At 41.5% G+C, this 26,753-nt stretch overlaps 1 protein-coding gene across 11 annotated transcripts in view; it reads right to left on the bottom strand.

The window, feature by feature from the left end:
* ASPH (aspartate beta-hydroxylase) overlaps nt 1–26,753 on the bottom strand; it is a 192,588-nt gene that overhangs the window by 77,270 nt on the left and 88,565 nt on the right. For 8 of the 11 annotated variants that reach the window (XM_059673092.1, XM_059673096.1, XM_059673091.1 and 5 more), the window contains 8 exons: nt 25,696–25,728; nt 23,573–23,629; nt 22,702–22,752; nt 22,217–22,249; nt 17,131–17,172; nt 16,700–16,735; nt 13,503–13,547; nt 2,554–2,595 (listed from right to left, as the gene is read on the bottom strand). In XM_059673092.1, coding sequence (XP_059529075.1) covers nt 2,554–2,595; nt 13,503–13,547; nt 16,700–16,735; nt 17,131–17,172; nt 22,217–22,249; nt 22,702–22,752; nt 23,573–23,629; nt 25,696–25,728 — 339 coding nt within the window. The remainder of the gene's footprint in view (nt 1–2,553; nt 2,596–13,502; nt 13,548–16,699; nt 16,736–17,130; nt 17,173–22,216; nt 22,250–22,701; nt 22,753–23,572; nt 23,630–25,695; nt 25,729–26,753) is intronic. The other 3 variants (XM_059673094.1, XM_059673105.1, XM_059673093.1) reach the window with 2 other exon arrangements.

Raw genomic sequence — 26,753 nt, 5'->3', positions numbered from 1 at the left:
GTATTACCGACAACAATCAAGGCTTAACTACAAGACTGCGTACAAAGACCACTAGGGGGTGCACCAAGAAAAGATAAAAAAATGCGGAGACAAAGAAACAGGACGCAAATGTCAGAAATGGAAGATATAGAGCTCAAAACCACACTTTTAAGGTCTCTCAAGAACTGTTTAGAAGCTGCCGATAAACTTAGTAAGGCCCTTGAAAAGACTGGTGAGACCGCCGATAGATGTAGTGAGATCCTCAAGAAATCTAATGAGACCCTCGATGTTATGATAAAGAACCAACTAGAAATTAAGCATACACTGACTGAAATAAAGAATATTATACAGACACCCAACAGCAGACCAGAGGAGCGCAAGAATCAAGTCAAAGATTCAAAACGCAAAGAAGCAAAAAACACCCAACTGGAAAAGCAAAATGAAAAAAGAATCCGAAAATACGAAGATAGTGTAAGGAGCCTCTGGGACAGCTTCAAGCATACCAACATCAGAATTATAGGGGTGCCAGAAGATTAGAGAGAGCAAGATATTGAAAACCTATTTGAAGAAATAATGACAGAAAACTTCCCCCACCTGGTGAAAGAAATAGACTTACAGGTCCAGGAAGCACAGAGAACCCCAAACAAAAGGAATCCAAAGAGGACCACACCAAGACACATCATCATTAAAATGCCAAGAGCAAAAGACAAAGAGAGAATCTTAAAAGCAGCAAGAGAAAGAAACCCAGTTACCTACAAGGGAATACCCATACGACTGTCAGCTGATTTCTCAACAGAAACTTTGCAGGCCAGAAGGGAGTGGCAAGAAATATTCAAAGTGATGAATACCAAGAACCTACAACCAAGATTACTTTATCCAGCAAAGCTATCATTCAGAACGGAAGGTCAGGTAAAGAGCTTCACAGATAAGGAAAAGCTAAAGGAGTTCATCACCACCAAACCAGTATTATATGAAATGCTGAAAGGTATCCTTTAAGAACAGGAAGAAGAAGAAAAAGGTAAAGATACAAATTATGAACAACAAATATGCATCTATCAACAAGTGAATCTAAGAATCAAGTGAATAAATAATCTGGTGATCATAATAGAATCAGGGACATAGAAAGGGAATGGACTGCCTATTCTTGGGGGGGAAAGGGGTGTGGGAGATGCGGAAAGAGACTGGACAAAAATCGTGCACCTATGAAAGAGGACAGTGGGTGGGGAGTGAGGGCGGAGGGTGGGGCAGGAACTGGGAGGAGGGGAGTTATGGGGGGAAAAAAGAGGAACAAATGTAATAATCTGAACAATAAAGATTTAATCAAAAAAAAAAAAAGAATCACCTGGGAATCTTTTTAAAATCCTGATTTCTGGGCCTCATCCTCCCGAAATTCTGTTTCTTTGTTACTAATGTTGTGGCCTCACCCCATAACAAAAAACAGAATTTCTGGAGGATGAGGCCCAGAAATCAGGATTTTAAAAAGATTCCCAGGTGATTCTAATGTGCAGGCAAAGTTGAGAACCACTGTACTAGAAGAACCAGCTAAAAGGAAGTTGGGAATGGGACTCATGGACAGAGAGTAGTAAGGTAGAAGACTACTGCTTTTAAGTCATAACTTTTGAAACTATATCTCTACATAACTTTGATAGAAAATTAAAAACAACCAGTCAGAAAAACACACACACATGAGTTACATGCCTAGTTCCCAGCCGGTGGGCTATAAAATTATGGCCAGAGGCCAGTAACTCCACATGCTCATTAAGTGTTATTTACATACAGAGCAGGATTGATCTTCTCCATTATGTGTCCTGTATCTTTTCAATGTAGACACTGCCTTCATCACTACAAATTAAAGGCATTCCTGAAACGTAATAATGTTTAAGTACTGAAGAATTACAACCGCCATTCTGTCACACCCATATAATTTTTTAGCTCCTCACTCTAAGTGTAGGAGTCTTTATGGGAGCTGAATTAAAGCTATACTGGGTTATGAAGAATGCCTTTGTAATAAACTCCTGGAAGGCAGAGAGGATCCTTTCTATATGGATGTGACTTTGTTTGCATGTCTTTCTTTCCAACAATTTGGAGTTCATTGAGAAAAGGGAATGTGATCTAGTCATCCTTGGACCTCTATACCTAGCACAGTTGCCAACATAGGTGACAATACATACTGTTTTCTAAGTGCTTTGTCTGTGCTAGACACTGCTTTAAGCACTTGACATCCATTTTCACTGAATTGCTATTGTGAAACAGGAGCCTCATGGTTTCTGAAGTTTGTGATAGTGTTCCTCTATCACAGAAGAGGAAGCTGAGGCACAGGGTTCTGTAATCCTCGAGGACACAGAGTGAACAGCAAAACTGGGATTAGAGGGCAGGCAATCTCTCTCCAGGGCCATAGCTCTAATGTTCACGTAGAATATTAATAAATGTTTGTTGATGAAATCATTGAAAGAATAAACCCAGTGGCAATTTATTTTAGCTAGTAACATAAACTAAAATCATCATGTTCTTCATGGATGGTATAATGGCTTCTTCAGATGTATATTTGAAAGACTGTTTATTTGATAACCTCACCTTTTGCTTTTTGTGCTGGATCATCTGTTTTTATATTTGTTTCTGAAAAGTAAAGACAAAGCAAAATAAGTACTATGGAAGTCACCATTCAATGTCTCAAAATATAGAACCATATTTAAATGAACTCAAATTGATATAATTTAAAAAATATTTCTTGGCAAACAATTCAATTTTCCTAAATCCCAAATTCTTTACACATGAAATGTGTTATATTAAGGTCAGGTTCATTTGAATTACTTATAGAAGTCACCAAGCATATAACTAGGTATCGAGTGTCAGGCTACATGTTTCTCCTTGATAAGAGAGTTGCTGTTGCTTATCTCCACCACCTTTAAGCTCCTCTATGAGTACAAAGGCAAACTGGGTAGGGAGAAACTTGTTAAATATTTTGCCTCCTAAAAACAGAAGACTACTTTATAATAGGCACCCTGTGCTTTAACGGGATGCAGTATGTCACCCGACTGAGAACACTAGTCGCATTCCTCTAAGGCAGTGGTTCTCAACCTTCCTAATGCCGCGACCCTTTAATACAGGTCCTCATGTTGTGGTGACCTCTAACCATAAAATTATTTTCGTTGCTACTACATCCCTGTAATTTTGCTACTGTAATGAATCGTAATGTAAATATCTGATATGCAGGATGTATTTTCATTGTTCGCGACCCACAGGTTGGGAACCGCTGCTCTAAGGCAAGCATGTCAACCTTGTGGCCCCCAGCCCACACGCTTCACTTATTTGATCCGTGTTAGCCTTTGAGTTTGACATGCTTGCTTTAAGGACTTCACACATAACAGGTGACCCATTAGGGGCCTGCACTGAGCCCAGGTGTGCAGTAGCTCACCTGCTGAGGAGCTGCGATTGATTGGCCAAAGAGCCCACCTGTGTCAGCCTTTCACTGAGTGAATCCCAGTGTCTCTTCCAGAAATGGGGTTAGCAAGCAGAGTGAAACCCACCAAGAACTTGGACCAGCCAAAGAACCCCGGTCCCACAGGGAAGACAATGACACATGACCTGACTATCCTATATAATAAAAGCCTAATATGATAATCGACCAAACAGTGGAATGACCAGTGGAATGACTGGTCGCTATGATGCACAGTTACCACCAGAGGGCAGACACTCAACGCAGGAGCTGCCCTCAGCCCACAGGCCCCAGGCCAGCCAAGGCAGGTGCAGCAGGGGGCCCCCTGATCCCCACAGATTGGCCCTGATCACTGGCCAGGCCTAGGGATCCTACCTGTGCATGAATTTCATGCACCAGGCCTCTAGTGTGTTTATAAGCAGACTTGTGCATTCATAACCTCTTATCTGCTTACTGTTTAATACAGGTTAGGATCTAGTGAACTTTCAAGGTAGACCAGTCAATTATAGACCCAGTAGGTACCGATCTAATTTGGGGGTATTTCTAGGAACACATGTGTACAGGTGTTGGCGTGGGGATGGGGCAAAGAGTTTGGGAGACATAAAAATCACAGACTGTGTCCATTCCCCACAAAGTGAGAGAGTGTGGGTGCGGTCTAGGGTGGGAGTAGGGAGGCAATCATAGATCACTGGATGTTGTGGTTCACGATTCCCCACATTCATTCATAGAAAACATTTCATTTTTTGGAGGTGAGAATATGCCGCAGGCTTCTGATGCAAGGAAGAGATTTTTATTGGTCAAGCAATTTCTCTTTTCAGCCCTTAGGTGAGAAGGGAACCAACTTCGAAAGCTAGTGAGCCAGGCTCAGTGCTAAGCACATCTCACTCATCTCTTGTTTCCGACACCAGATGGGGAAAGGTCTTATCTCCCTTTCTGTGCAAAGGAGGAAGCGGCGGCTGAGAAAATCGAGTGCCCAAACTGTCAAGGTCAGTGGTTACATCACTTCAAACGTCTCTACTTTTCTTGAAAGAGAAACAGATACTAGAGAAGCGCAGGTCTTGGATTTTTGCAAAGAATGGGTTTTATGAGTTTGAGGGCCATACACTTTTTGGCCAGTGCTGCAAGAGGGTATCCAGGACATTAAAACACACACACACACACACACACACACACACACACACACACAGGCTCTTGATCTTATTAACTATAACCTCCTTGTCATCAAGTTAGGCAGCACATCATCTAATAGGAAGCATTGTCATAGGCATCAGGGATACAGGATTGAAGAAAAGTTCAAAAATCTCATGGAGCTCTCTTCCCAGTGGAATCAGCAACACGTGCAGATCCCTCAGGAGGTCGTTCCCTGGTGCCCACGTTCCCTGGTGCCCACGCGTTTGCTCTAGAATACCGTGAATGGCCTCAGGCCTGCAGGCATGTCAGCCTGCCTGACCCTTGTTTCCTCCAAGAAGAGATAACACCCCTCTGCTGGGAAAACTCAACTCCCTGAACACAAAGCACTTTGCAGAGTAAGTGCATTCAGTAAAGGTGAGTCTGCTCACCCTTAGTTTCAAGTTTTATTTTCATTGTTTCTTCTGGGCACGTTGGAGGGGAAAACAACACTTTCCTGAGCCACAGAAGCTCGATGAGGGTGAAGTTAATTTCTTCACAGTCAGAGGTCACTGTGCACGGATGGTCACTGGTCACTGTGGAACAGTAGAGGGTACAGGGGACAGGGAATAGGAGGCCTCACCAGGGAGTTACCCAAACTCCTAGGACCCAACAAAAACCTGCAAAGAATGGATACAGGGGCTATTTCATTGCAATCCTGCCCCTGGAAATGTAGCATAATGGTAAATGCTAAACAAAATAAATAAGCATCACCTATTAGAAACAGAGTAAGAAATGGGGGGGAAGGTACTCCTTTGCGATTGTATTAATCAAAAATGCCATAATATTCTAAAATACTACTAAGTATAAAATGAACTGATTATATTAGGTAACGAATAAAAAATAATATACTTCAGAATAATGACAATATAGAGAAGAATCCTTCTGCATTTTATTGCACTCGAATAACATTAAACAGAAGACATTTACATTATTTTTAGGAAATCCATTGATGTTGCCAAGTTTGGCATGTATGTGTGAAGACAAGGCTCATTAATTCAGATATTTGGAATTAAAAGTATTTGAAATGGACCACAGCATAAGGAACCTTCTATTTCCAGAGTTCTAGAGACCATTATATATAAAAAATTCAGTAGAATTTATTTTACTCATTTATCTGTTATGTCACTCCTAAGTTTCCCTAAAAAAAATATGGCTTATAAAAAGTAGTGTTCTATAATTCACAATATGAATTAAGAGCATCATTAGAATCTGAGTAGCAACTCTATATTACCCATATCACAGCTTTAGAAAATTATTGCTTTTCTTAAGTAAGTTATTATTTGGGGTTTCACTACACATGGGGTCAGCATGCATAACTTACTACATTATAACTATGATCTCTAATAACAACAACAAAAAATAAAACCTCTTTGATTTGAACCCTGTAAGCAGCAAAAACATCACCTTATCTTAAAACAATGTTGACATGATCAAGAGCTCCCCCTGACAGGGAAGTGAAACCGCTTCTATGGCTTTTTACATAGCTTATGGTCCTTTCAAACGGACATTGTCGCTACCTTATTTCCTAACAGAGGAGTGTTTCATCACAGCAACTATTTCTGAGCCACGAATTCACCACATTAAAAGTTCCTTCTGGAACTTCAGGGTAGAAAGGAAAAGGCTCAGCGGCTGTGAAACAGCAGCAGCAGGCACCTGGCTCGCTTGGGGAGTGCTCCGGGCCCCTCCTGAGCGAACGCCCTGGAGAGGCTGACCCCAGACTTGACTTCGCTGAGTAAGCGGCACGGTGCTGTCTTTGCCGGTAGTGTTGTGAGGGCTTTACTTAATCAGCCAAAGGCAGAACAGTCTCTAAGTTATACACCAGGAATTTATACAGATGTTCTTATAATTTAAACAGTGGAGAGCTATTATGCGATCGATATGAGGTGCCAAGAAGCATTTTTGCGTGCTGTATAGTAGGCCATTCCTCTTCCCTAGGCCCTAGCGAGGAATTTATTTCTCCCTCAGTTTCAAAAATAAATTAACCATGATAATTTAAAACTTTCAATGAAATATTAATTTTTTCTAATGAGCTAAAAGCTATAGAAATATCACATTTCGAGTTTTGCCCTGAATACTTGAAGCAATGTAGGCTTTTTTTTTTTTTTTTAAAGGATATCAGTGCAGAGATATACAACTCAAATCTTCACAGCTCCTAATGACTCTGCTCTGTTTTTAAGGGTGCTGAGGCAAGGTAGTCCTACGGCTTTTAAATCCCGTTTAACGCAGTTTGCACGTCAGTCCAACAGAGTGTTCATGCCTAACAATATATATTAAAGCCCTGCCAACACGTTTTCTGCTACATCATCAATATAATTATTATGTGTTGCCTGAAAAACACACATTAATACAGGAAAGACTAAAAGCTGTGTCACCAAAAAAAGAAGGGAAAGCAATGCAGTGGATTCACTAATGCTACCAAAAAAGGACATGCAGGAATGTAACATCACATGTAACTTCTGTTTCTAAAAAAAAGAGATACCCTAAAATGCCAGTGGACTATGATTCATTGAAAACATCTTTAGTGTTCACTCGCAAAGATCTTGGTCTGCTCAGTAATTACTTCACAAGATCTATCTCAGCCATCTTTTGGAGCGTATGGTTAGGCTGGTCCTCCTGTAGTAGTGGGGCAGTCTTTTTGAAGCTTTAAGTATCTGCAAAAATAAGGGGAAATCTAAATTAAAGGACCAACTAGACACAGGCTGCGAAACTGCTTCATTTTCATTTGACTTTTAAAAACCCACCAACAGAAGTAGATGTTTTTTACTTTTGTGTTGCTGTTTGCTTGTTTGTTTTGTTTTAAGGGCAGCTTGATAACAGAATGATTGCATTTCTTAGGAATGACTAACGACCTAAAGAAGTTCCTGGGATGCTTGCAAAGCGGTTGATGAAAATTGGAGGCTCCTTAGAGTATCTGAGAATTACAACTGAATTTAAGAATCTCAATCTTTTGAGAAATAAAAGCAATCATTTCTTTCTCCCATCGATGTTTCCATTGTGTTAAAAAAAAAAAAACTAATAGAGAAAAAAAATCTAGTATGGTATTTGAAAGACAAATATAAGAAGGGTTTTCAAGGAGCAACTAGCTGCTGTAAGTTGGAGTTAGAATATATTACTTTAATAATTTTATGCCAATTTTCAATGTAGTTGACAATATAAATAGTCAGTAAAGAAGGTATGCAAAATTTTAAAGGAACTAAAAATCATTCCTAACTTTTTCCAAATACTTTCTCATTCCAAACTTTAGTATTGGGTTTATTTTACTCTCATAGCATAAAATTTTCTAAAATTAGAGTTGAAAATGAGCTGGTACACATAAAAGCCCAACCATATTTTGGTACACTTTCTAAAACTGGGTTATACTTATTCCTCCTCCCCTCGCTCCCTCCTTCCTTCCTTCCTTCCCACCTTAGCTCTCCATCCACCTATTTATCTATCTACATAATATGTGTGTGTGTGTGTGTGTGTGTGTGTGTAACCAGAAAGTTTTGTCTAAGCAGAATTATTTGGTGCTAATGTGAACTAGAAGTTATATGTAGACTTTTATATAGCCAATGAAATGTGTGTTTATGTCCTCCAAAAGACATGTACAAGAATATTCATAGCACCTTTCTTCATAATAACCAAAAACTAGAGACATTCACTACAGCCACCAATGTAGAACAGATTTTTTAAGTATATTTACAGCAATTAGCAATGCATAAGACCAAATTAACCAAATTATTTTATATAACAAAATGGATGAAACTCAAAGACAGGATGTTGAGCAATAAAAACTAGTCACAAAAAGATATATATATATATATATTTGTATGAATTGACTTGTGGTTCTATTGAATTAAATTCAAAAGTAGGCACAACAATGTATACAGTACAGGTGAGGACAGCAGTTACCTGTGGCAGGGTGTTACTGCGAGGGGGAAGAGGAGATTTCTGGGTGCTATAAGCATCCTGAGTAGCAGGTACAAGGATTTTTATACAGATACAAATTCACACCAAACTGTGTGCTCAACATTTGCGCACCTATCTGTGTGTAAACTATACCTCAAGAGAAAAAGTTTTAAAAATGAGTTTGACTTTAGGTTCTCTTAGAATTTATCAATTAGCTAGACTGTGAGAGGAATAAGCATTCTGTAACCTGTGCAATCAAAAATATTGTGAGACTATTGGAAGTTGTTCAAAGTACAATGATGAGTACTGATAAAAAGCAAATAAACTAAAAGCTCCGTTGTTAATTGTGAACAATATGCTTCTAACCATTTAAAGGTGACTCCACCAGAGGTGGTTCACCAAGGTGCAAACCCAACATCTCCAACATCAGGCCAGTCATCTCCCTGCTACCCTGTTTCCTCCTGCGTCTCCTTTAAGGTTCCACCAGGCATTCACTCAAGTCAGAAACACAGGAATCATCCTCAACTCTTACCCCTCAATCAGCCGCCTCTCCCATCAAATTATGTCCACTATGATGTCTATGAAATCCGTCTCTCCATGGCTTCCACCACAGTTCAGGCTCCCATTTCTAGATTAATGCATCTGCCCTTGTAACTCCTCTCTAACTCCTCTTTTCAAATCTGGATTTGATCATGTGACTCCTGTGCTTGGAATGTTTCAGTGGCTTCCTGTCACTTTTAGACCCAGCTTCAAAATTTTAAACATCAGCCCTGTCTGGTACGGCTCAGGGGTTGAGTGTCTTCCTATGGACCAGGAGGCCATGGTTGCTTCCTACTCAATGCACATGGCCAGGTTTCAGACTCGATCCTCAGTAGTGGGGGTACAGGAGACAGCCAATCTATGATTAACATCATTGATATCTCTATCTCTATCTCCTTCTCCCTTCCTCTCTGAAATCAATAAAAATATGGGTAAGAGATCAACCGAAGGACTTGTATGCATGCATATAAGCATAACCAATGGACATAAGACACTGGGGGGTAGGGGAGGCCAGGGGATTGTCAAGGGCGAGGAGGAAAAAAAAAGGAGACATGTGTAATACTCTTTGTAATACTTCAAGCAATAAAAAAAAAAAAAGAATTTTAAACATCACATTTGAAATGCTCCAAGAAGTGAAGCCTGCCTGCTTTCCCACCGCGTCTTCTTACACCTTATGTGTCTTTATTCTGCAGGCACTTCTACCCCTGCTCCCACCTGCCAGCTCCTGTCACTTCTATCAGCACCTCAAAACCCAGCTCCAGCACAGCACCTGGGAGGCCTTACCGCACCCCTTCCCCCACAAAAGCTGGGCGAGGTGTCCCTCCTTCCGGGTGCTGCCCCATGCTCCACTCTGAGAAGTTAACAGCATCACGCTGGCTGTTTTCCTCAGCTGCACGCCCCGGGACTATGAGCACTACAAGGCAGGGACGATGCTATTGATCATTTATCTGTACTGCCCGGTGCAGCGCCTGTACCATAGTAGTTGCTCAATTTGTATTTCTTGAATAAGTGAATGATCAAATCAGTATCAATAATATGCATATTAGGCACTTTTTATATAAGCTAAAACCTCTCTAGCTGCCATCCTGAAGCTGGTCATGAACCTTACTGATCAGTGTTAGAAAATGCTGGCTGGCAGGGGCGGCACAGGAGTGAAACCCTCACCACAGCTGGAGTACTGGACAGTGCAACTCGGTATAAACGTAACAAATGGAACGAGCAATCTCCCCTTTCAGAGAGAAAGGAGCAGCAGAGTCACCAGCAAACACTGCTGCTCACATACCCCTGTTCTGAATAACATGATTATAATAACAAAATATAAAATTCACTTTTTTTCCTAGCATTGAATGACAGGAAAGTCTTGATGAAACCAGTTAGTCAAATGATCTGAAAGTATTATTTGGCAGGAAATTTTACCCTGATAAATTCCCTAACCGATTACTTCTTCAGTCATTCAATTGAGGCTATATATTTTTATGCTGTCATATTGCTGGAAATATGCAGTATAATTTCAAGTAAAAATCTGAGTTTGAAGAGAAAGGTGGAAATCCACTAAAGAAATAGGGATTCCAAAATACATTTTTAAAATTCTGGTATTCCAAATAATTAATTTCTAGTATCAATATGATCAATTCTTAGAATGACCTTTTACCTCCTTGCCTGCAAAGCACTTGTACATTTACAGATATAAACAAAAGACAGCAAAATGTAAACTATTGGACAATTTGCTTCTCTACAATGAATCATAATTAACCTTCGACATTTCTGAGTCCTACCTGATGTACTGATATATATTAAGAGGAAAATGCCACGATACATCCTTTAGCTTTATCAGGCCAAGACAGCCTTCAGAGCTCATCAGCTCTTACACCTTCATTTATTTAAAATCCTCTAGCGCACAGCAGCTGAGAGTGTGAACTCTGAAGCCAGAATGTAAAGGTCATCTCAGTTCTCCCACTTGTCAGCTCTGTGACCACAGGCAGGTCACTCTGCCTTGCTATGCGGAAGTTTTCTCATCTGTAAAATGGGGACACAGCATGTCTACTTCTTGGGCTATTGGAAATATCAAAGGAGTTATTCATGTCATGTGCTTAGAAGAACACCAGATACTGCTAATAATGTCAGCATTCATCATCCCCTCGTGTGTGGCTGGATACAACCCTACATCAGACAGTTCCTGCCCCATGGAATTATCACACCAATAGCTCCAATCAAGGACTTAATAAGCATTATTAAGACTGTGTAACCTAGTCTTAGAAGGATCAGGAAGGCAAAGTAATCACCAATTAAATTCTGAGGGCCAGGAAAAAGTGAACTAGAAGCCCACATTTCTCAGAGCTATCCAATTTGAGTTTTCCACTGAATAAAGAATTTAAAGACAGAAAGGCAGCAAGGCGACGGGCCCTACAATTAGTGTGCCCAGGGTTTCTGCAACCACATACATAATTAAACACTATTCCAAAAGCAGTGATCCTACTGAACAAAAGCTCACCAACACAGATTTATGACTCTTGTTATTTTGTAAGACTGAATAATAAAAACATTGCAATATAAAGTTATGACTGAGAAGATAACAGAAATAAGCAAACCAAGTGCAACCATTAAAAATAACTATTGCTAACTCTCGGCCTTCCATTCTCTTTGGGCAAGGTTAAACTGCAACTGTGCAGCGGGTCCATCAAAATTTTATGACACCAAATTACAAGTTACAACTTCTTGAGCGGGTCTTTCAGAATTTAGCTTCCCTTGATCCACTTGAAAGATCAGGCTAATTAATTGCTGAACAGTAATAACCACAGCCACCATTTACTGAGAGCTTATTACGTGCAGACGGTATGCATATTAACTGCTTCGACAGTTAACTATCTCATCTGAAAACCACTTTCGTCCAGCAACCCAACCGCTTGGTACTTTAGATTTATGTGCCAAGGAAATTCTGGGGCTTAGTCTATAAAACATGGAAATAAAAGCACAGAACTTTTTGGTTAGGACATATTACTGTTCATTACCTTCACTCAAGTTAGGTCAATATTAAAAAAAAAAAAATAGGAACTGTAACTGGAGAAAGTCAATATTCTAGGAAACGCATCATTTTAGGAATACTTATAAAACAATTTTCTTTAAGGGAGTGGGTAGCCATCAAAATGCAAATCCAGGAACCTGCTCTGCCTTCTCGAGATAGAACAAGGCACTCTGTGACCCATGATTCAACAGGGCCGAGTTAGCTCCAGCAATAAGACAGAAACGCTGGCCTTCCCCGCTCTGTGCAACTTTCCTGAACACCAAATACATGGATGCGCAGCAGCCATCGCGTAAAAATCCATTTCTCCATGGGCTTCTTTCTCATTCATATTCTAATGCTAACAACCCAGTTCTTTTAAGAATCTGTACATATTATTATAAATGCATGTGGTATGACAACTACCAAAACGTAAAATACCCATTAAATAAGCAAAGAGGAGCAGAAGTATAAAAAAATATCCTTTGATTACAAAATTTTTCCCCCCTTGAAATTTAGTATTCCAGAAAGTTTGGCAAGCACAATTATGTCTACCAAAATCAACAGTAATGCACATCACAGCTACAAAATTCACATTAGGCATAAAGTGAAAGATAGGAGTAAAAAAAATGAATATATGACACACACAAAAAAAATGGAAATAAGACACAGAAACAAGAAACATACATGTAGGAAAGAAGTATTGGAAAGTCCTCTCTTCATAAAACATTTCCCCCCACTATGAGAACAGGAGGGTTACATGTCCATTTCTGGTTGCAGTATAGTTAATGTCATCTCTAAAACACAGCCGCAAACACAGGCCCTGGGGGAAATGCTCTTCCCATTCTTCACTGATGATGAGAGGGACATGTGGGGGAGGCAGAGAAACCGGTTCACACGGTGGCTGAAAGGAAAGACCCGGGTACAGACGAGTCTCAGGCAGCCTGGCCTGCCAGGGGCATTCATGATGGTCTCCAGGAGGCAGCAGACTGGGAGGAAGAGGAGTGGCATCACAAAGGTCTGTGCCATTAAACTTGCAGCCTAAGGCAATTCTGATTCCTTATCATCCACCAAATAGTCAGTCAACGAAAGAGAAAAATAAAATCCCAACTCCTCCTCCTCCTCCTCCTCCTCCTCCTCCTCCTCCTCCTCCTCCTCCTCCTCCTCCTCCTCCTCTTCCTCCTCCTCCTCCTCCTCCCACCACTACTTCTACTGCCATGGAGCACAGCAAAAGTCACATGGAACTCCGATCATGAATAGCCCGCAAATTCTAGTCACGTTCTGATGTGTCTTTTCCATGACTTTGAAATGGGCATCACCTGACCCACACACAGAAAATTTTCTTTTAAAATTTAAGTTATAATTCATCTTCCTCTCTCACCACTCTTCCTCTTCCTAGATGTAGTTCATTCAGTGAGTGTGAGTATCAAGAGCATATTTTATATCGAACAACAAAAAAAGGAAACCGATACATCTCACAAAATGTCATACCTGGTGGGATTTCCTGAGGCTCCTCTGCTGGGGGCACGTGCGCTTCTGAAATAAACAGCACAGTTACAACCCATTACATGTTGCTGACCAGTGTTTAAAATCCAGCTTGCTGGTATTAAAGGGTCAGTGATGATTTTACAGGCTTCTCTGGGATTCAGTTGCAGTCATTATAAAAACATGTAAGTTTTTACACCATCACAACAAAGGAGAACTAGCTATAGACTTTGTAAAACGTTGTGTATTTTTTTCAAGTGTCCTGTACCATGGGCTTTATGATGTGACCAGCCTAACGGACCAACCTCAACCTCACTGCCAGGCAAAGGAGACGCGAACGAAAACCTAGGATTTCACCACATTTTTCATCACACTTGATAGGGAAGCTGAGGAAAGACATTTAAAGCATCTTGTTTCTTCTTGAAAAAAAATTTTTTTTTAACTCATAACCTAATTTCAATGTGAATGAAACAACACAAAGAAATTAAATTAAAATATAATGTTGAAAATAAACCACTATATCTAATAAAGGTTTTTGAAAAATACTACTCACGATAACATATTCCAAGACCAGCCAAAATGCGGACATGAATTTTTAACATCTTCTCTTTTCGCCTGGTTGCTTCAGCCACTTACAACTAAGCCAACCGCAGACCTCACCGCCCAGTTGTAGGACACACTGATGTAAATTCACGCTATAAAACTGCATCACGTACTGCACCTTCCTATCTGACAGCCATGTGACAGCACCTTCACCTAGAGATGAGGTCAGAGCAGCTTTCCTTCTGCTCCTTAAGGGCCAAGGGGAAGAGTTTCTAATAGCGTTTTCTAAAACCAAAAATATTTATGTAGCCATTTTAATCATTTTTCGTCTGGCATTAATTTGCTTCTAATTATAAAAATGATACAAGCTTAAAACAGAAGATTTGAAAATAGTTTACACGAAAGTAAAAAGGGGACAGAAAAAAAAAATCCCTCCTATTCCCCCTTTCCCTTCTTTTAGCAGAAGCACCCTCGGCATTGCCTAGCTTCCCCAATTGACTGCTTGTGAATGGCCTGCCTTTGTTCTTAATACTTTAGAGACATGTTAGCACGTTATCAACTCTACCAGTGCTTGCTTGTTTGTTTTCTCAGAATTTCTTTTACTTTTGAACATTTCAGGTACATTTGGAAAAAAACCATGTGAACCATAAAGTATCACTTGCATTATTTCCATCACTAAGAAAGCCTTATTATTGCTACCTAAGTTTATCCTGAGTAAATGTAACAAACATATCAGAAATTTATTTTGGTAATGATGTAGCAAGAGGATTTTGAAAAGGAAATAGCAAATAAATTATACCAGCACAACCTGAAAGAGTTGCCTATTGATACAACATACATTTTTTTCCTCCAAGACTTTAAAAAAAAATTTATTTTAAACCTTGTTGTTGAAGGTACTACATATGTCCCCTTTTTCCCTCCATTGACTCCTTCTAGCCCGTACCACCCCTACCCCAGGCTTTCACCACCCTGTAGTCTGTGTCCACGGGTTATGCATACAAGTTTTTTGGTTGATCTTTCCACACACACCCCCCTCACCTTCCCTCTGTGATTGGCTCTCACTCCCATTGATTTACTCAATAGCTCTCCTGCTTTCACGTTCTTCTCCCCTGGTTTTCCTCCCGCCTCACAGCTGTTCAGGCTCCAACAAACCTCACAGTGCCGTGATTCCTTAGAGCTCAGCCTGGGGCTGCTTGTCTTCTCCCTCTGTGCTCACCCCCAAAATGACCTTAACCACGTCCATGAAGTCAGCACCATCCTCATGATGACGGCACCCGAACAGGTACACCCACCTCGGACCTCACCCACCTGTTGGGATTGGCATATTCAACTCCCTACTTGCCGCCTCCATCTGGGTCTCTCACATAATTCCCAGACGCCAAACATCTACTGTGGAGACTCTGATTTTCTCCCCTAAACCAGTTCCTACTATGTCCTACTTTTCTTCTCAGCAAATGGCCCCAGCATTCGACAGGTATTCAACCCAAACCAAAGTAAGGCCGCCTTTATTCCTCTTTACTTCACAACCATCTGAAAGTTCCATCACCTGTCATTCTAAAACAGATCTCAAATTCAAAACTCTGCCCTCCGTTTCCACCGCCATGATCTTACTCCAGGGCACCACGGCCACCTCCCTGGATTAGTGCCCAATAATTTCCGAACAGGGTGGTCTGTTTCCATTATTGCTCCACTCAACCCATTCTCTAACTAGAAGTAACTGTTGACAACATAAAGCAGGTCATGCCCTATCTTATTAAGTGTTCCCATGGACTCTCACTGTACTTAGATTATAATCCAAATTCCTCATGAGGTCCTCCAAGGCCCCGCCTAATCTGTTCCCTGTCTTTGTACTGCTTAAGCCAATTCAGGTTTGGTTTTCTGTTCCCTGCAACAGAAAGGAACCCTAATGACACAGATGGGGAAGAACAGGGGGTTTAAGCACAGGACGGATATAGCCATCTCTGTACTTCTAAAGAGATCTTCCTGAAGACACTGTGGAAGACGGATGTGAAAGGGACGTGCAGGGATTAAGAAGACTGGCTAGAAGATGATGGGGCTGAAGGAGATCTCAAGGGCTACAGGGAAAAGAACAGATCTGAGAAGTGCTGAGGTAGCCTGTTCAACAGGATTAGCTATAGAAACAGGGGGAGGGGGGTTCCATGATGGCTCCCACATTTCTCGTTCGAGCATCCAAGTATATATTGATGCCACCAACCAAGGGAAGGGAATACTGGGAAAGAGAAGGTTGGTGGGCAGGTAAAGGTAGTGAGCACCCTCCTGCTGTCCACTCCGGTGTGCAGGAGCACAGAAACTGCAGGTGGGCTGAGGGTACACAGTCCAGGGCCGCCCTGTCCGCCAACGGAACTCCCCAAACAGCCTCTGCTATGTCCTCTACTGGCTGACCAAAATGCCTGAAAACAGAGAGGACCCAACTTTCAACCCATCTCTGCCCACAGCTAACCCCTCCCCCTGGAATTTAAAGTAGCCCTCCTCACTGCAAACCAGCTTGGCCACCTCTGGCCTGTAACCTGGGCACTCTCGTCCTCTGACCCCTGAGCAGTGTACAGAGATTTAAGAGTAAGTGCTTTGTCAACACTTGCTGAATACATGAACACATTGTCAATACGAAAAGTGTAACCATCTCTATAAAATTAACTTACCTTCTAAGATTATGTTTGACTCTTCTACAGTATTATCTAAAAAAACAAAATAAAACCCAAACACATATTACATTAACTCAACTCCATGAGATCCCTGAATAACTTATATCCACTCAGATACCTAAATCTGGCACTTTTTAGACTAGTTTCTTACAGTGAGGCTCTCAAGTATGTATACTAGCATATCGACTTCAATTTCCGAATTATACTCAAAGCATAGATCAGGCAGGCTGACGTTATCCCCGTTGACAGAAAACTTCCACCATAAGTAGGGAATAAATACAAGGACAATATCCAATTACTTCCTTGGTGAAATGAAAATGTCTTATATTTCTTCCTATATCTATCTCTCTTCCATGACTTGTACAAGTTTTAACAAATACAAGGGGCTGTCTTGCAGGAGGAAACATTTGCTTAGAGAAAAAGCTTACCTGAGCTTTCCATCCCCCCTTCACTTTCCGATAGTTCATATACTATAAAAAAACACAAGGACACATATGTAATAACTTAATCAATAAAGAAATTTAAAAAAAACCACACACACACACACACACACACACACACACAAAGAGCCCTTTAGCAATGCATGACTCTCATTGCAACACAACACTGGCTGGGCAGTTCAAGAGCAGAGACACTGTTCTACTTATCCTGGGGCTCAGCCACTGGGCAAGGGCAGGGTACAGAGTGGCCTCACAGGCAATAAGCCCAGATTCAAACTCAAGGTCAGCCACATTTTAGCCACAGGAGATGGGCAGTTATTTCTGCGTTCTTCCTGTAAAACAGGGAACACTAAGGTTCCTCCCGAATCACTTCTAACCAGGATCCTATACCTTGTGTCTTCCCGGGTGGCACTGAATTTCCTATTTTTACTTTCTTCACGTCTGTGGTGGGGGCTCTGAGTTACCCAAGGCTCCACCCAGCTTGCCTCTCTGGATCCACGGGATTACTAGGCAGATTCTCAACTTTGTTCCAGGTCTTTCACCTGGACAAACAGTCCTGCGCCAGCCTCTTAGAACACGGGTTCAATCGGCAGGCGTTTCATTCACGACCTCACCATGGCCATCCATCACTGCTCTGGCCTTTCCCTGCCCGGCCCCGTGCACCTCCGCTCAGCTGCAGAGCCGGTCTTCCCGTTCCGGCTGGGTCACAGCTTCCTCAGTCAACCTGTCCCTGGCTTTTTCCATTTTCCAAAACGCCTCAAAATTTCTTGTACACTAAGAGCGAACTGCTTATTTTCCAAGCACAATTATCAATTTATTCCTTTTGTCCATTTAATAAAAAAAACAACATTTTTTTTGGAGCACCTACTATCTTTGTGATTTTATTCTCAGTGCTGGGGTGGATGGGGCCAGGGACAATTCTAACATACTGCTCTCTGTCCTGCGGTGGCCTTTGTAAGAGGGAGGGGCAGTGAATGCCTGCTCATCTGCCACCCTGATCCGTGTACATACACATACTCGATCTCTACCAACTTAAAAAAATAAAAGCTCTTTCTTGAGCCTGCTTCACTGGCTTTCTCTCTGTCCTCCACTTCAGTCTAATCTGCTTAGTCATTTACATTTGATGTCTCATCTCCTCACTTCCTCTTCTCCACCTACTCCAACCCATCTCACAGCCCCAACCATGACCCAAAAAAGGCTCCTCTCAGCCCACCAATGAGCACCTCTTTTTTTAAAAAAAAAAATGAAAGCATAGCTGGCATACAATGTTATATTAGTTTCAGGTGAACGTAGGGATTCTACATGTATATACCTACAAAGTGACCACCACAATAAATCTAGTAACCACGTATCACCAAAGTTATTACAACATCATTGACTATGTTCTCTGTGTTGTACATTACATCCTCATGACTTATTTATTTTATAACTGTAAGTGTGTACCTCTTATTCCCCTTCACCCTTTTCACCCATCCCTCGACCCTCTCCCCTCTGCGACCCTCTCCCCTCTGCGACCCTCTCCCCTCTGCGACCCTCTCCCCTCTGCGTCTAAGAGTCTGTTTCTGAAGAGACAAACCCCTCACTGAATTTACTGGATATTTTCCACCCTTAACCCCTTGAGTGCCGGGGAGCACGATCGCGCTCCTCCTGTCTTTCGCCAAAAGTGCCGGGAGCGCTATCAAAGCTTCGAAATGGCGTCCAGTTCTAAGTCTGCTTTTATTAGTGATGATGATATTGCTAAATATGTCAATGTAGTAAAGGTTTCCTTAAGTTTTTGAATATGTAACTTCATTTACTTGCGATTCATAATTTTTTTTCCTAAACTGCTGTAAAATCAGCAAAAATGCCTTGGCAATTTTAGCATAGTTCCTAGGATACTGGTTGGCACTCAAAGGGTTAATATCCTAGAACTCTTAGCAGCTCCTTCCTTTTCAAACACTGTTGCACTTAAACTTTAACGTGACCACATTCTCCTTTTATTCCTTCATTTTCCCTTCTCGGTCTTCTTGATCATTTCATCCTTTTCTTACCAGGTATGAAATGTTGGCTTTCATCGAAGTCCAGCCACAGAACCTCCCATCTTCCCACTCTATCCTCTCCTTACGATCTCAGACTTTGGCTTCAATTGCTCATGATTCTCAAACTCACAACCACAAACAGGACTTGTCTTCTGAGATCAAACATCATCTATCAGCTTATCTCCCCTTGGATGTCTCAATATGAACTTTCACCATGTATGGACAGGACCATCTGGCTTCCAGTTCCTGGTTTCCAGTCTCGCCTGACTTAGGGGGGAAAAAAAACCCCATCCCTCAGATGCAGAAGGCAGAACAGTGGACGTGGCTGACACTGGCTCCCCTCCCCAGCCACACCCACACATCAAGGCCCATCAATTCTATCTTCTAACATTTCTCAGCTTTGCCCACTTCCCTTCACCTTCACAGCCACCAGCCTGGTTTAAACTGCTCTCCTCTCTGTCCAGCTTCCTGCCGAGGTCCCTGACGGGTCTCTATAGTACCAGCTCTAACGCATGTCTTCCGTGCTCACCTTGAGAGGGCTCTCAGCAGCATGGGACACTGCTGAACACCTCTCTCTAGAAACTCATGTCCTTTGACTCCTTGCCTGGCACAGATGTGACTCGGGGCAAGATCAGATCTGTATAACTGAGTAACCTAAATGGTCTCTCCACAGCTACTCTCTCCAGTTCATTTACTATGCATTAGACCTGCTGGACCAGTGGTTCTAAACCTTCCTAATGCCCCGACCCTTTAATACAGTTCCTCATGTTGTGGTGACCCCCAACCATAAAATTATTTTTGTTGCTACTTCATAACTGTAATTTTGCTACTGTTATGAATCGTAATGTAAATATCTGATATGCAGGATGTATTTTCATTGTTACAAATTGAACATAATTAAAGCAAAGTGATTCATCACAAAAACAATATGTAATTATATGTGTTTTCAGATGGTCTTAGGCGACCCCTGTGAAAGGGTCGTTCGACCACCAAAGGGGTCACGACCCACAGGTTGAGAACCGCTGCCTTAGCACAACTGTAACTAAATGCTAAACTGAAGTTATTTGTGTGATTTGTACCCCCTGCTAAAATAAAGGTCCATGGGAACAGGAACCTTGTGTGTGTCCCTCACCAGCACTGCTCCTATGTCCTATGCTGTGGACACAAGTACTTGGTACACATGTGGTATACAAATAAATACATCAAAGATATGGTAAGGCTGTTTCTCAGATGTACCCAAGGCAGGTCTGATGCTTTCTAGAATATTTTCTATATGAAAAGCTGGATCCCTCTATAACTTTAGTAAACGATGTTTTCCAGGTTCTAGAGTTTGGGGAATTTAGTACAGAATATATTGTTTTTTCCCCCACTAAAAATGGTTTTGTTTTCACCTTCCCTACAGTCTCACTTATACATAGTTACTTGGTTTCCCTAGTTTGGTTCCTGAATTCCACAAAGGTGTCTTTTTAACACATACGGAATAATCCTGTGTTCTATTAGATCTATTGTGTTTGAAAAGTTTATGTTCTACAGCAAGGTAATCCGAAGTATCTCACCAGATTTGTATACCTTACATCATATTTATTATTCTTTGTTAACATTTTAAATTATATTTATTACTAGAGGCCCGATGTACGGAATTCGTGCAAGAGTAGGCCTTCCTTCCCCCGGCTGCCTGCACCGGCTTCCCTTGCAGTCCCAGCTTTGTCCGGAAGGTCATCCAGAAGGACATCCAGTCTAATTAGCAGATTATGCTTTTGTTATTATAGATGATACTTTGCCTATGCAAATACATTTATTTTTATGTATATTGGCATGGCATCTAATTTTACACTTCTCTAGTTTAATTTTAAAGTTCTCTAGACCTAGTCTATAAATTACATTCCAAATATGTTCTTTCCATTATATTTAGAAAAACACTAAAATGACAGGCAGACATTAGAAAAGGATCTCAAATCCTACCTCTATATGCAACTTTTAATTTCCAAATTCCTAGCTTCTCCTTCAAACCCATAAACTGAAAAGAAAATCTAAATACATAGTTGCCAACTTATTTCCAATATTAGTCCCTAAGGATAGAATCCAGGATACCTCCAAGGGTATCATTCATATCCCAGTATAAACAGTCACTGTGGATGGTGATCTTGATAGGACCTCAAATCTTAAATACACACACTTAATAAATTACTTTATCAGGTCTACACACAGCCATTCTTAATTTTCTCCAATCAATATTCACCAATCATGAGAATACAAGTTTCTTGAAGTAGGGACTCTGTATTATTCAGACAGAAATGTCACACCCTAAGACCACCTAACAATAGAAAGCCCTCCATATGGGACTCGAGCACCAACATTTCTCCATCCTTCTTGCCGCACACGCGGTGGTAATACCTGACTACCTTCCTTCCACAGTCCACTAACTCTATCCTCGCCTAGTCGTATGAACTTGTGCACATTATTTACATTCTCTGAAACACATTTTTCTCATCTGGGAAATAACAAAAATAGTGTATTTCAATGAATTTAATAAAACAGCGCGAGAACTGCTCAGGCAACAAAAGGAGCTACAATTGCCTACCCTGAATCTGACCCTACTCATGCCACACATTTGCCAGAACTACTTTCTTCATGCTGCCTGTACGCCTGGAAGGGAATTCTTCTTCCCCCTTCTCCATGCACCTTTATTTAAGAGTGGGATTAATCTGTGGAAGCAGCTACAGTAGTTAAACTGGGACCGAGGTAGCTTTCCAAGCACAAGACATATTTTAGTCAAAAGACAGCGATGACTACAAAGTAATGAAATACGATTTCCTCAATAATTCTTAACTGCTTCCTAAGGCAACATGCAAATAATTGAAGAAATTATTTAAGCAATGGCAAACCATGAAATAGGTAAACAATCTCCCCAAGTCAAGTCTTTGCAAACTACCATTCATTTGAATGTTTCAAGTTACGGTTTTGTAGCTTAAAAAATTGTTCTGTATACTATACAGTCAAACTATGAGTAGATTTTCAAACAAGTAGATGGCTTAAGTTTAAGAAGCATTTCACACCTGTTTGGTCAGAGTCTTGGTACGTTACTTCATCTGCAGAAAAAAAAGAATAAAATCAAAATAAGTATTGAGTCATTCTGTGTAACTGCTTAGCTAAAAAACACAACTTAATCTCCAATACAGAATTCTATTTCTTTAAATATTAATGTCTGCACAATGAAAAATGCCTCAGTCCAGAAACAACTTGAGAAAAGACAGGTAAAATTATTTCATACAAATTCCTCAAACTGGCATAAAGCGAGATATGCTAAAGTAGAGTTAGGAATTAATATCCTGTTTCCTATGAAGCCAGTGGTAGATGAGGTGAAATATGAAAGCCTGATAGTTTTAAGTAATAATATTTTGTTACAAAGTAGAAAGTCTTATATTAGGTGTTACTATTATTTCTCAGGCTCCTTTAACAGAAAAATCACCATGTTAACATAGCATTACAGCTGTCAAGACTTAATAATGTTTAAAATCTGAAAACAATGTTCATTTAATACCTGCATCATGGTACATTTTTTCATAGTCATCTGTTGCTGGTTCAGTGGAATCTAAAAAGAAAAAACATACACCTTTGATAAACATTAAAAACCAAACACATTACTAGACATCATTCCAAAATTACTTGAAAGTTAAATTATAATCTTTACAACTGTGTCAGACAGATATTATCATTATCTATATTTATAAAATCCTAAACAACCATGAAGATGGAACGACCGGTCACCATGATGTGCACTGGCCACCAGGGGCAGATGCTCAATGCAGGAGCTGCCCCAAGACCACAGGCCCCAATCGCCGATGGGGCTTGCTGGCCAACCTCCTGGTCCCTCCCCTCAGCCAGCAGGTCCCTATCACCCTATCGGGGCTGGGATGAGGAACCAGGGGTGGGTGGTGGCAGGTGCGGGAGGTGAGGGAAGGAGGAGAGGGGGAGGCGGGGAACCTGATAGGCCCTGATCGCCAGCCAGGCCTAGGGACCCCACTGTGCATGAATTTCGTTCACCGGGCCTTTAATAATATTTAATATATATCAAATCCCATCATTTACTCTCTAGTCAAAAGATAGGAAGGAGCAGTGCTAGGATTCACACCCAGTTGACATATTCCATCCTTCTGCCTCATTAATTTCCAAATGCTCTCTGGTCTGATCTATAAGAACAACATCCCAGGGGTGATTTGAAAAACACAGGTCCTTTTCCCCTCATTTCTCCATATAATATCAAACTGTATTCATAAATTTCCATAACTATCTGAGCAACCAAAGCTGATCCCAGAGTGTGATGAAGAGTACTCTGTGGAGTCAGAATGAATCATTAACCAAGGTTAAAAGGGCCTGGGCGACTGTGTCCAACAGAAACACATCTCACAAACCTGGGGTTTCCTGTTCATACATCATCTCTTCCACGTCCTGGTTAGAGGTCTGTGAAGCTACAAATGAGAAAATAATTAGGAAATTACTAATGTGGCTCAAGTAAGAAGGATTACACTTAATATTCAAATCAGGAAAAGAACAGTTTCTAGTAATGACAGAAACATAAAATCAAATCATGATGTTCCACCCTAGCTGGTTCGGTTCAGTGGATAGAGCATCAGCCTGCGGACTGAAGGTTCCTGGGTTCGATTCTGGTCAAGGGCACATGCTGGCTTGTGGGCTCGATCCCCAGTAGGAGGCGTGCAGGAGGCAGCAGATCAATGATTCTCTCTCACTGATGTTTCTATTTCTCTCTCCCTCTCCCTACCTCTCTGAAATCAATATAAATATATATACATATATTAAAAAATCATGATTTCCAACTCACATTCACCCCTGGAACAAACAGGTACTACCTGTGCTCAAAGCTCAATACAGTTCCCACCACAAAGTAGTGGAGCTATATTCTTATTTAGCTTACGCAAATTCAACTACAGTCAGAAAAACAAAATAGGGCAGATTGACACACAGACAGAGATAGCAGTGCAGGGAGCCCTCCTCACATCAACCCAGCAACCCTGCCTGAGTCTGAGCAGGGACACACATCGCCCAGCCCATCACTTGGACTCAATACCAGAGTTTGCTCAGGCCGCAAAACAATTTTAGTGATCACAGATAGATACTGTTGACATGGCCCCCCAGCACAGGAAGAAGGGTCGACTCCAACACTGGGAGGACACTGGCCAACACCACAGGCTTGTTACTGGAAGATGTGATGCCCATCTTCAGTGTGGCCACCCCTTCTGGGAACACAGCGTGCAACAATATGCTATTTTGACCTTTCACTGACTATCATTTAAGACTACAAAACATGCAATTCAACTGTATCTTTTGACCTAATAATCCCACTACTGGGAACTTATCGTCAGGAAGTAGACTTCAAAAAAAACAAAAACTACATTTACAAAAATACAGATACATATGCATGTACACATAATTATGATATAACATTATATAAAATATCAACCATTAAGCATATGTTATATGATATTTGATATATTAGATATAATCCTATATAATAAAAGGATAATATGCAAATTGACCAGTCGCTATGATGCACACTGATCACCAGAGGGCAGATGCACAATGCAGGAACTGCCCTCTGGTGATCAGTTCACTCCCACAGGGGGAGCTCCGCTCAGCCACAAAACAGGCTGACGACTGCCAGTACAACGGCGATGGCAGAAGCCTCTCCTACCTCAGCAGTGCTTAGGATGTCCAACTCCCAGGCTGCCAGAGGGATGTCTGACTGCCAGCTTAGGCCCGATCCCTGGGGAGATCGGGCCTAAGCTGGCAGGTGGACATCCTCTGAGAGGTCCTGGACTGCGAGAGGGCGCAGGCCAGGTTGAGGGACCCCCTGAGTGCATGAATTTTCGTGCACCGGGCCTCTAGTCTACATATAAAAGCCTAAGCGACCAGCCAACTGCCCAGTAGCTGTGACATGCACTGACCACCAGGGGACACATGCTCAACGCAGGAGCGGAAACCACAGGCATGAAAACATGGAACAGAATGATGAATCTCAGAGGAAAGGGGGGAAGGGTAGGGCAGGAAGAGATTAACCAAGTATCTTATATGCATACTAGAGGCCCAGTGCACGGATTCATGCACCGGTGGGGGTCCCTCGGCCTGGCCTGCAGGGATCAGGCCAAAACCGGCTGACATCCCCCAAGGGCTCCCAGATTGCGAGAGGGCGCAAGCCAGGCCAAGGGACCCCACCGGTGCACAAATCCATGCACCAGGCCTCTATTAATAAACTAGAGGCCCGATGCACAAAATTCGTGTAAGAGGAAGCACTCGCAGCCCCGGCTGCCTCGCGGCCCTGCCCCCCGCCCCCTACCCCCTGCCCACTGGTCGTTCCAGAAGACTGTTCTGGAAGATCGTTCCGCTGTCCAGTCTAATTAGCATATTAGCTCTTTATTACATAGGATAATCATAGACAATGTCTTTTCTCTCTCAATGCTTTTGTATAGGAAAAGACTCATTCTAATTTAAAAAGAAGAATATTCAATTAAAATCTCACCTGTCTCTTCTACATGGTAACTATCTTCAGTTTCTAGGGAAAAAAAATTAAATCAATATTACTACTTTCATAAAGTGGCATGCATATATACTGTGTGTGTACATTCTGAATCTATTCTTATTGATTTTATTTTGGAGGTAAATAACTATTAAAATAAAACATGAATATATCAATGAAATGTCTGCCAAACACTATCTTCTACTAGAACTACACCTAGAAATGACACACATTCTTGTCTTTGATCCACTCAACAACCCCACAAGTTGACAAACACTATAACCTGGGCTAAAGAGAGAGGATGGGACTGGTTGGAGTGGCTCGGTGGTTGAGCATTGACATATGAACCAGGAGGTCACGGTTCGATTCCTGATCAGGGCACATGCCCAGGTGGTGGGCTCGATTCCCAGTGTGGGGTGTGCAGGAGGCAGCCTATCAATGATTCTCTCTCATCATTGATATTTCTGGGAGGTCAGTGTTGATAACTTAACCCAGGCACCCCTGATAGCAGAGGGCTCCCCCACAGGATCCTCACCCATTGTGTTACCCTTGTTCATTCCACAGCTCTATGGAGTGTAAATATTTTCCATTTCTGAAGACTTTTAATATGCAGCTTTTAAGTTCAAATAGAATTGATGTCCCAATTAAAGATTAGGGCAGAAATTTTATGACCTAATTATGGACTTTTTACAAGTGTTTCTTCCTACTCCCCAAACTATATAATTCCTAGCCTCAAAAATATCAAATGCCTCATGTTTCAGGTTATTTGAATGCCTTAACTGCATTCTGTTACATAAGCAGCATCTAAGACCCTCAAATTCTGAACAACTGTTAACGTTCCTGAGCCCTCTTGGAGGAAGAAGGCAGGGAGAAGGAGGTACCATCATTGATACTATTACAGAGGTCCCCATTTTCCCCACCTTGAATGGCCTCCACCAGGCCCTGCCCCCTTCCCTCTGGCCATGACCACACTGTGGTCTGTGTCTATGGGGAAACAATCATTTTAATTGAAGTTTTTAGCTTCAACTTAAAAAAAAATAATTATAATTAAAAATTACCTA

Source organism: Myotis daubentonii, chromosome 17 (assembly GCF_963259705.1).
Source record: "Myotis daubentonii chromosome 17, mMyoDau2.1, whole genome shotgun sequence".
NCBI lineage: Eukaryota > Metazoa > Chordata > Mammalia > Chiroptera > Vespertilionidae > Myotis > Myotis daubentonii.
The sequence above is the reverse complement of the archived record's forward strand: the minus strand, read 5'-3'. Positions and strand labels throughout refer to the sequence as shown.